Source organism: Neomonachus schauinslandi, chromosome 15 (assembly GCF_002201575.2).
Source record: "Neomonachus schauinslandi chromosome 15, ASM220157v2, whole genome shotgun sequence".
Taxonomy (NCBI): domain Eukaryota; kingdom Metazoa; phylum Chordata; class Mammalia; order Carnivora; family Phocidae; genus Neomonachus; species Neomonachus schauinslandi.
Genome location: NC_058417.1, coordinates 37,869,915 through 37,880,343, shown reverse-complemented (window position 1 = coordinate 37,880,343; position 10,429 = coordinate 37,869,915). Strand labels below are relative to the sequence as shown.

At 54.5% G+C, this 10,429-nt stretch overlaps 1 protein-coding gene across 1 annotated transcript; it reads right to left on the bottom strand.

The window, feature by feature from the left end:
• Positions 1–643: 643 nt before the first annotated feature.
• Positions 644–8,168, bottom strand: LOC110593121 (transcription factor CP2-like protein 1). Its single transcript, XM_021704373.1, has 11 exons — positions 8,138–8,168; positions 7,970–8,043; positions 7,115–7,220; positions 6,888–6,994; positions 4,617–4,769; positions 4,345–4,442; positions 3,439–3,493; positions 3,079–3,172; positions 1,417–1,562; positions 1,246–1,297; positions 644–681 (listed from the first exon to the last, which is right to left on the bottom strand). Exons 1-11 carry the CDS (start codon positions 8,166–8,168, stop codon positions 644–646), a joined length of 954 nt encoding a protein of 317 aa, XP_021560048.1.
• Between the last annotated feature and the right edge of the window lie 2,261 nt (positions 8,169–10,429).

Genomic DNA, 10,429 nt, shown 5'->3' with positions numbered 1-10,429 from the left:
ACTGACTGAACCACCCAGGTACCCTACATCTCTAGAAGTTTTAAATAAGCACAGTGATTTGATAGTTGAATGGTCTTTTAGAGGCTTTAGTGATTAGTTTTTGCCCAAACTAGTTGGGGAAAAAAAAATCCATCCAGATTTATTTATTCCTCTGTCTCAGACTCCATCCTTGGCCCTAGTCTATAGTTAAGTAAGGAGAGAACATTTCCCCAAGAGGACCAAAACACCAAGGAAATTGAACAAGCATTGAACAACATATTAAATATATATGCCTTTTAGAATTAACTATTAATATTAAGGAAAGGAAAGGGTGAATACAATTTTAAATAAACGTGAATCAATGCACCCAGTGTTCAGGCAGCACTGCTTGGGGCAAAGGCGCCTTATCCATATTGGCAGGTTCCATGCCTCTCAGGCTTGGCCAGCTGAGCTGAGCTTGGGAGGCTGTGCCCAGGTTCCACCAACTGAGCAGAGAGATGGGAGCCTGGGGGCTGCTCCCCTCCTCTCTAGGGGTAGGACATCCCGCTTCACCCAGAGCCGGATGAAGCAGCTGAGGATTTAAGCAAGGCTTCTGGTGAACGTGGGGCCCCCGAGAACCAGGCTGGCATCAGTCTCCTACTCTTGCAGCGGGATGTCCCTGGGCCTAGGTGAGAACCAGGTAGTAGCCATCTGGATTCTGCACTGGAAGCAATGAAAAGGGCACCACTGGGATGAGACAAGCCAAGCACCACTTCTGTGCTGCTCCCAAACCAAGCAGCTGGGAGTGCGCCTGCCACCCCCCAGTGTTCCTCCTGCCCCAACTCAAGGAAGCCTCCCTCTGTCCTGTAGGAGGGATAGAGGGCACGCATCTGAATAACCAGCACCATAAGCCAAGTGGCCAGAGGTGCTCTGTGCCAGGGGATGTCCAGCAAGCATCTTCTGCATTGTAGGATGGTGGGAGTGGGGCAGAAGAGAGAGGGGGCCTTACTTTCCCCTCTATTAAATTCCCTGACCCAGACAATGGGACGTTTATCCCTGAGCGGTAAATAGCTGCCTTGCAGCCACGTGAATCTGTCCCTTTGACACCAACAAAGCTGGCATTCAGATGTTTCCAGTTGACTGGAACGCAGCACTGGCCCCGCCCCACCCCCAGCATACACACACCTTCAAGGAACCTTTTAATCTCATTTTAGGAGACAATATAAACACAATCTTGCCCTTTCTAGGGCCTGCCAGATACACTTCTCTCCCCTCTAAAACCCCTACCTTTTTTCACCACAGCCACAAAGTATGATTCATCCTTAAGATTCTGAACCACCTGCAGGGGAGAAGGGGTCACTGAGACAGTGCAGAAGAAGCCAGGGCAGGGAGAGGGGCCTGAGGTGGGAGAGTGATCAAGGCCCTTGTGGGGCCTGGCAAGAGCCAGGGCTCACCTACCTGGTCACTGAGGAGAATTAGGACGCCCCCGGGGCCTTGGTGAAAGAGGTAGTGGATCTGATTGGCCGGGAGGGCCAAGAGCTCAGCCAGTTTCCCCATCAGCTCAACAGCACTGAGTTCATCTAGAAAGATCTCTTGATAAAAGCCTGGGGGTGTGGGCAGCACAGGGCAGGGATCAGTATATGTGTGCGGGGGGGGAGCTGAGGGAGCCCCAGAGACCAGGAAGAAGGAGAGGGCAAGGTGACAGCCTCTTGGGGAGTGGGGGCAGGAAGGAGTAAAGAAGCAAAAAGGTTTATAAATCCACTTAATCCTCACCTATTCCTCAGCTTTGGGGAGGCCTCAGACCGAGGGGAGCCCCCAACTTAAAAAGGGGGGACACCTACATACAAATGACTGAAACCCAAATACAATGATTATAATGTTCTAATCCCACGTATCAACAATGACAACGTCAGATGGGTTTGGGGAGTAGAACATGGAGGAGTAAGCCCAGGGGACATCTTGGAAGGAGAGGACTGATCTGGTCATGGAAGACAGGGGAATGCCAAGGAAGGCATGCTGGGTCCCAGGAATGATGGAGGATCACCCTCTCCCCAGGCCCGAAGAGGTTTCGCACAGCCACACCTGAATCTCGCCTGGAGAGAGAGGCCAGAACCTCACCTGAGTCAGGGTTCTTAGGAACCTCGTTCTCTTGCCTAGAGGCCTCCTGAGCCACATACAAAGTCCGCTGGTGACGAATGGGCCTGGGCCAGGAAAACAGTTTACCTATCAACACTTCATACCTAAATTAACAGCCCCCTCCCTGGGAGGGATCCCGCCTCCTCCCAGGTCTCCAGGGAGGGAGGTCACCACTCATTTCTTAGAAATTTAATGAATGCTGGACCCTGCAGGGAGAGATGAGAAAAATCCATCTCTGTCCTCAGAAATGGAGTGATGCGGGTGGGATGGCTACAAAAAAAGATCACAGGAGCCTCACTTTCTAGCCCATCCCTGCCATCTTTGCTCTGTGATCCCAGGGAGGTCACTGTCCATGGGCCTCAGTTTCTTCCTCTGTAAAAAGAGGGTATGGGACTAAGTGGTCTTTAAGGTACCTTCCAGCTTGAACATGCCATGAGACACAACCATTAGCCAAGTTGGTAAACGCCACTACAGAGGGAAAGGGGGGATTCTGGTTGGCAGTGCGCGGCACCTGGCTCTAAGAGCGTTGAAAAGGCAGATCCCATCGGCAGCCCCGCAGATCTGGATAAGGTCCTGGCGGGTAAGCTTCAGCCAGATCAGTGCCTGCAGAGTCAGACAGGGCCCGATTGGGGGAAGAGGCCTGGGGTCAAGGGTGGCAAGGGATACAACCCAACATTAGTCTACAAATCGCCCTAGCATGTCCAGACATGGGGATCAAACTTGGATTCAAATCCCAGTTCTGCCCCTTGCTTGTTAGCTGTGTGTCTTTGGGCAAGTTATTTAACCTCTCTGAGCCCCATCCGCATGGGTAGTATATAAATTATATGGGGTGATACAGGAGAAGAGAGCCAAGCAGGCATAGTGCCTGGCAACTCTCAGTCCTAGAGAGAAGTTAGCTGAAGAACACACAGCAAGCCAGGCCACAGGCAGGCGTCCTGCCCTCAGCCCCCTACAGGTAAGGTCCCTGCCGGACCCCAGCCTCACCAGTGAAGTTGGCCAGCACCCGGCAGTAGCTGGAGAACTGGTGCCGATGCAACCACTGCTGCGTCTCTAGGATGGAGGCTCCAGGGTTCAGATCCTGCGGCACGAAGAGGGCAGTCCAGGTTGTCACCATGGGCGCACGGACTGAGAACAAGGGGTTAGGAGAGACACGGCCCCCTGCCCTTGGCGGGCCCGCGTCTGAGAGCCCGCAGGCTCATCGCCCAGTCCTCTCAGCAGTTTGGCCATCTGCGGCCATACAAGCTCTGTCCAGCAGGGGGCAGCGCCACCCCATTCCGGAGAGGCCGCTGAAGCCCCGAGGAGGCTTTGAGACACAGGTGGGGGGATTGGAAAGGCAAGACGCACCTCAGCGGGGCTGCCCCCCAAGGTGTTCAAGGCGAACGGCGGGGAGGAGCAGAGCCTGCGGGGGAGCAGAGAGTCGGCAGTGCAGCCAGCCCCCAGCGCCACCCCCCCTTCCCTGGGAGGCAGAGCTTGCTGGGGTCCCCCCCGCCCCACGGGTTACCCAAAGGCCACAGAGCTGAGCCTCTTGCCCTCAGCCGCACTCTCGACCCTGCCCCTCCCCGGATGCCTGGGCTGTGGGGCTCTTCTCTTCGCGCTCAGCCCGGAGGCCCGAGCGGGGCCCACCGCGCCTCACCTCTCCGGGGACAGGGGCTTGCAGCCGTGGGGAGAGGTCAGAGCAAGAGGGCTGAGCGGCCAGGAGGGCCCTGCACTGGGGTCCGGCCACGGCGAACACTGTGGGGCAAACAAGCCGCAAGGTTCCGCCTACACGTTCCGAGGCCAGGGGCGGCTCTTCCCTCACCTCGGTCCGGCGGGGGCTGACGGCGGGGGGGCGGGGGGGGGGCCGCCCGGGGCCACACTTGGCCCCCGCCCTAGGAGGCCCGGACGAGTGGACCAAACGCCACTCAAGGGAAGAGAGTAAACCAGCCCGCCGGGCTGGCGGGGGGAGCTGGGGAAGCTTCCAGGAGCCGCTAGCCAGAAGCGGCAGCAGGAAGGGCAACGCTCCAGGCAGAGGGCGCCGCGGCGAGGCGGGCGATGGCGGGAGCGGGCGAGGCCGCCCGGGAGGCTGCAAGGCGTTCGCGCCTGAGCCTTGAACACACGGTGCGGCTTTGTCCTTGCAGGGAACAGGCGGAATCAGTGGGGATTGTGATGGTCCTGCAGCAGCCACGGCCCTCAGGCCTCAGTTTCCCGGCACGCGCAATGAGGATCCTTCCTCCAAACCCGCTCTGCGGCGCGCGGCGCCCCGCCACACACCTCGGCGAACACCGTGCCTGGTACTGGTGTCTCTCCCGCAGGGGCTGTTTCTCCAGCTTCTCCCGGTCTGTTTTCAGCTTGCGGTCAGCTCCTTTGGGCTACAGGCGAGGGACAAGGGCAGCTCAGAGCGCCCCCCCCCTTACCTGCCCCCTTCTCACTACAGAAGGGGCTCCAAGCAAGAGATCAAGCCCCATCCCTCTGTGCATAGACAAGGGGCTGCCGGCCGAGCAGGGTGACAGTCCTGAGGGGGAGGGGGAGGGGCCTGCCTGTACCTTGAACACCTTGATGAGGCACCCCGCTGAGTGCAGGTGCTCAGGTGGAAGGTCCTTGTCGCTGGGCTTGAAAGTGTCAATCTGGAGGCGGAAGGGGACACCTTTCTCCCCACCTTTCTTCCGAGGAGTGAACTCGGTGCTGATGCAGTGAACCTCAGGTGAAGAAGAAGCAAAGAGAAAGCAGGGTGACTCCAGGTCCCACCTACATTCAAGCAAGTCCACCTTCAAACCTGTCACCTGCCTGTCACCTGTCAGCCTTTTACCACGGCAACTTTCCATCCCCAACTGCAGTTTATTTCTTAATGCGTACCTTTATTAGGTTCTTTCCCTTGTTCAAAATCCTTCAGTAGCTCCCCATGGTTATGGGATGAGAAGCAAAGTTCCTGACCCTCATGTTTGAGCCCCTTAAAGAGTCATGTCAAGCCTCTCTGCATGGCTGCTCTCTCTCCCCCATCAGAGAACACACTGACCCACCGAGCCAGCCTAATCGTGGCCCCCAATACACTTGCATAGTTCTCCCTAGAATCTTCTACCTGAAAAGCAATGCCTGCTCCTATCTAAGCCAAAATGCCCCATTCCAGGGTAGAGTTGCCAGTTAAAATGCAGGCATGCCCTGTTAAATTTGAATTTCAGGTAAACAACAATTTTTTAGTATAAATATATCCCAAATATTTCGTGGGACATTCTTCCCCTCACCCCATGGGACATTCTTTTTTTTAATTATTTAAAGATTTTTATTTATTTATTTGACAGAGAGAGAGACACAGCGAGAGAGGGAACACAAGCCGGGGGAGTGGGAGAGGGAGAAGCAGGCTTCCCACTGAGCAGGGAGCCCGATGCAGGGCTCCATCCCCGGACCCTGGGATCAGGACCTGAGCTGATGCTTCAGGTCCTGACCTGAAGGCAGATGCTTAACGACTGAGCTACCCAGGCGCCCCTAGACCTCACTCTAATGGCTACATAATTTCTAGTGTACGTCTGCACTCAAACTTATGTAAAAGTCAATTGTCTTCCAACGTGCATTTTGAATGTTTAAAGTCTTTGAATATGAGAAAGAGCGCTGCTATGAAGGGCTGGTCACTGTATCTTCATGTAGGGAGCGCCTGGGTGGCTCAGTCGTTAAGCATCTGCCTTTGCCTCAGGTCATGATTCCAGGGTTCCGGGATCAAGTCCCGCATCGGGCTCTCTGCTCAGAGGGGAGTCTGCTTCTCCCTCTCCCTCTGCCTGCCACTCTGTCTACTTGTGCTCTCTCTTTCTCTGTCAAATAAATAAATAAAATCTTTAAATATATATATATATCTTCATGTACTTATTGAACACTGCTGTAGGATGAATTTCTTGAGATGGAACCACTGGGGGGCTGGCACCTGGGTGGCTCAGTCAGTTAGGTGCCTGACTCTTGGTTTCAGCTCAGGTCATGATCTTGGGGTCTTGAGATCAAGTCCTGCTTTGGGCTCTGTGCTGGACATGGAGTCTGCTTGGGACTCTTTTCCTCTGCCGCCCCCCCCCAAATAAATAAATAAATCTTAAAAAAAAAAAAAAAGGAATGACAGGGTAGAATGCTAGGAACATAAAATTCAATAAATTTTGCCCAAGTGCCATTCTACCCACAGAATGAGAGCACAATTTCTTCTAATTTTTTTTTTAAGGAGCTAGAAGTTTATTGAATACACCGCAAGGGGGCAGCAGGCAGACAGCAGAGAGGCCATCTGCCTCCTTCTACTTCTTCAAACTACTTCTTCACCAATAAGTCTTTTTTTAAGTCTTTGCCATATATATATATATGCATTTAATTAACATTTTATGAGGTTGAGTTTGAACTGTCTACATTTATTGGTAATTTGTATCCTTCTTGTCTGCTTATATCCTTTGCCTATTTTTCTACTGAGCTTTCATCTACTTTTTCTTATTGATATATGAGAACTTTTTATATATTGAGGATATAAAGCATTATATGTCATATGACAACTATTTTTCCCATTTGATGTCTCCTTTTAATTTTGCCTATGTATTGCAGACCATTACTTTTTATGAAGCTAAGTTCTGTCCTGAGTTTTCTAGCTTCTTCCAATGCTTTAAGGTTTAACAAGTTCTTCCTTGTGGTGAGATTCAATAAACATTTAGCCATATTTTATCTTCAAGGTGCTTTCTGGAAGCGGTTTGTTCTTACTGTTCCCTCACCCCCACCCAAACTCACCTTCCTTTCCCACCTAGGCTCCTGCCACTCCCATCTGACCTCAAGCCTCCTCCCAGTCCCAGCTTCAGACTCACCTGCAGGAAGAGGGAGGTCCTCTTGGTCAGGTCCCAATGAAACTCCACTGTGTTGAGTTGTGAGGGCAGCACCTGGGGTTCTATCAGCCCCACAGACAGTGGCACATCTGTAGGCACGGGGTGGCAAGCAGGGAGCAAGCCTCAGCCTCCCCGCCCGCCCCTGCCATCCACGTGGCCTTCCAAGCCAGAAAGCGGCCCTGAAGGGTCCCTGGTCCCTCCCCATTCACCGATGTCCAGGATGCGGTCCCCTGGCCGGCTCCATCTCCACCCATCCAGCTGCTCTTGCTCTGTGTACTGCAGGCGCCGGTCGTGGAAAACCACACGCACCACGCTCTGGAGGCACAGGAAGTCACGGCTCACAGGTCAGAGGGTGCCTGGGCATTTGGGAACCAGTTCCCACCGCTGGGGTAGGCCAACCATCCCACCCTCCTCGCCCCCACCTTGCTTCCCACCTTCACGGGTCATAAGCACTTAGATCGCTAGGTCCGTGTCCAGACGCCCACCTGCCACTCACTAGCTATGAAACTGGGGAAGTGACCTAGACACCCTGAGCCTCAGTTTCCTTATCTGTGAAATGGGGGAGTTAATCCTTTCCCACTCTTAGCCACTCTACTTGTTTCTTTTCTTGCTGCACTTTTCAATTTGCAATTGGTAAATCGATTTGTTATTGCATATAACTTGTTTAATTACATGTTTGTCTCAGTAGAATGCAAGCTCCCTGAGGAAGGGAACCACATCTGTCTCTTTACTGTTGAATCCCTAGCTCATAGAATAGTTTCTGGCAAAGCATGGGAGCTAAATATATAATTTTTTGGAGAGAAGGAATCATGCATGTGAATAATGCTATGTAAATGTACTTCTAAATCCCAGATCCGCTATTTTGTGTCCTTGAGAAAATATTTAACCTCTGTGCCTCTTTCCTCAACAATGCCTGCCTACCACTGTGCGGCTATGAAGGTCAAGTTAAAAGGTGGACTCAGAGGGTTCTACTCGACAGTCACATCACAGTGATGACATTGGCTTCCTGCCCAGAGGGACAGTCATGCCTGGCCCTTGCCAGTTCGGGAAGGGGATGCATCTACCTTCAACAGCTGGGCCCACTGGGTAGCATCGCTCAGCTTGGGGTTGCACAGCATCCGCACCTCATAGGACTGGCCTGGGAGAGGTCAAGGGGATGTGTGAGCCCCACTGGGTGGTCAGGGTGTTTCAAGATGGTCCAGGATCCACTAAACGTTCGACCACTCCCCTACCCACAAAGGCACCCAAGCACAGGAAGCCCATCCCCCTCCGCTTGAAACGGATGGCCCTATCTGTCCACCGCAGCTCCGACCAGGACCATCCTTGGAGGCTAGGGGAAGGGGTTCTGGCTCTTACCTGAGCAAGCCAGTTGGAGGCCCTGGGTACAGTTCCCCGGGACTGGGCCATAGGTGCTCTGGCTGGTTGTGCCAAAACAGCATCTTGGAAAGGGAGCAGGGCCAGCTGTCCGGCAGAGAGCTCAGCACTGGGTTGGGCTGGCCCCCCTGAACTGTCCACCTGGGGCCCCAGGCTTTATACACAGAAGCAAACCCACAAAAGGGTGGGGCAAGGCCAGGAATCTTCTATTGGCTGCGCATCCAGGGCTCTAGAAAACATGGGACCTGTCAGGCACTCCAAGGGGGGGGGTGTCAAGAAATGGTGTCCCCAGGGCTCCCCACCAATCATTAATTCAAAGGGGAGATGGTGGTGCTGCAAAACAAAGTCCCAGGGGTGGACATCCATTCCCCACCATTTCCCAAGGGGCTCGGGAACAATGAGGGGCACCCTCAGGCTTCAAGATTGGCCCCAGATCAGTAAACCGTGGAGAGTCCTGGAGGTGCATGGGCCTGGACCCCTCACATGACCCTGGGACAGGGGCCTGACCGCTCCAGGGGACAGGATGAGGAGACACACAGCATCGCATGGATCTACAGAGGGCCTTCACTCCCACTGGCCTCCTGTTTCTCCCCTCCCCACCGCCCCAGGTGCAGCCATGGCAGGACACCTGTCCTTCTGTTGGGGGCTGTCCGGCTAGGGGCCTGCAGTTTACAGAACATAGTCCAGCTTGCTATGGAAACAACTCTGGCTGGCGCTGGGAGGGAGAGCCCAAGCGTGGGGAGGAGGGGGTGTGCCTGGGAGTGCCTCCTCCCAGGGCAGTAGGAGAGGAGTCCCAGGCCGGTGGTGTTTTTGCTCCTCCTCTGCCTGGGGGCATGGGGCCCACTGTGTTTATGGACAAATAAGGTCTGCCTGGGGGATGGCTTCTTCCCCACGCTCAACCCCTGTTGTCATTGTACACAGACAGGGGTGGGGGTGGGGGTGGGGGGGTGGGGGGTAGGGGGGTTATGCCCACCCCCCACTACTGTGTTTGGTATAAACAGATGAGGGCCTTACAAAGAGCAGAAACAGGCTTTAAAGATGTGGCCTGGCCTCATGTGACCCCAGCTTTCCAGGCTTTGTGATTCTGGGGGGCCTACCTGAGCGAGAGAGAAAACCGAAGAGTACACCCCCCACCCTCCGGACACCAGGCAGGGCATCTCCATCTCCAGGCACCTGGCCCTTGGTCCTCTCCATGCTTTCCCCTCCCATGAAGCCAGACGAAATGGAAGGGGGAGAAAAGGGGGATGGGAACATGCCTGCCAGTAGGGACCAAAGAAGCCTGAGTCCCCAAGATCCCCATGATAAGCTCCCCAAGACTTTGAGAACCCATCCATTGCCCAAAGATGGATTCAAGGCCAGAGGCCCCCACAAAACCCTCCAAGGTTGGACAGAGCGGGACTGCAGGAAGGCCAGGGGAAGGGGAGTCAGAGGGGACCCAACAGGGCTGGGCCCTGGCCTGAGGGGAGCAGGGGGTAGGGGTGGCGGGGGTGGGCAGAGGAGATGGGCAGCTGAGTGGAGGCTTGTTTTAGGGGTGGAGGTAGAAAAGGTAGAGGCTGGTATGGGCCCCCTTCCTCCTTCCAGGAAGACACCGTGAGGAGCCAGTCAGGGGAGTGGGTGGGACTCCAGTTCCAGAACCCAATCCCCCACCACTTGGCCTCCACCTCCAAGGGCCTCTGTATCCTCCGCCTTCTTCCCCCCTGAGGCTGCCTCTCCCCAGCTCTCTTAGCTACTCCTTCTTTCCACCCATCTCAGTCTCTGTGCTCTGTCCCCATCCAGATGGTGTTGGGCCTGTTCCTGGTTTTCTTTGGCTCTCCCGCTAAAGAAAAAAAGCTGGGTTTGAGGCAAACAGATCCTGGCCAGTCCCAGCCCCCACCTCACTCTGTGCCCCCTGAGCCAGCACAGCACAGGGTCTGAACGGCCCATCCTCTGGCCAGAGAGGCCCTAAGAAACTTCTGGCCCAGGTCCCCCACTCTCAGAGGACCAGGCTCTGGGAGGTGTGAGGTGTGAGGCCCCTCCAAGCAGGGGCACTTTAGGCACGTTACCTTCCTGAACACCCTTTCCTCCTCTGTAAAATCGGACGAGGTCTCCCTCCTATTCAGTGTGGGAGTGAAATTCTTTTTTTTTTTTTTTTTAAAGATTTTATTTATTTA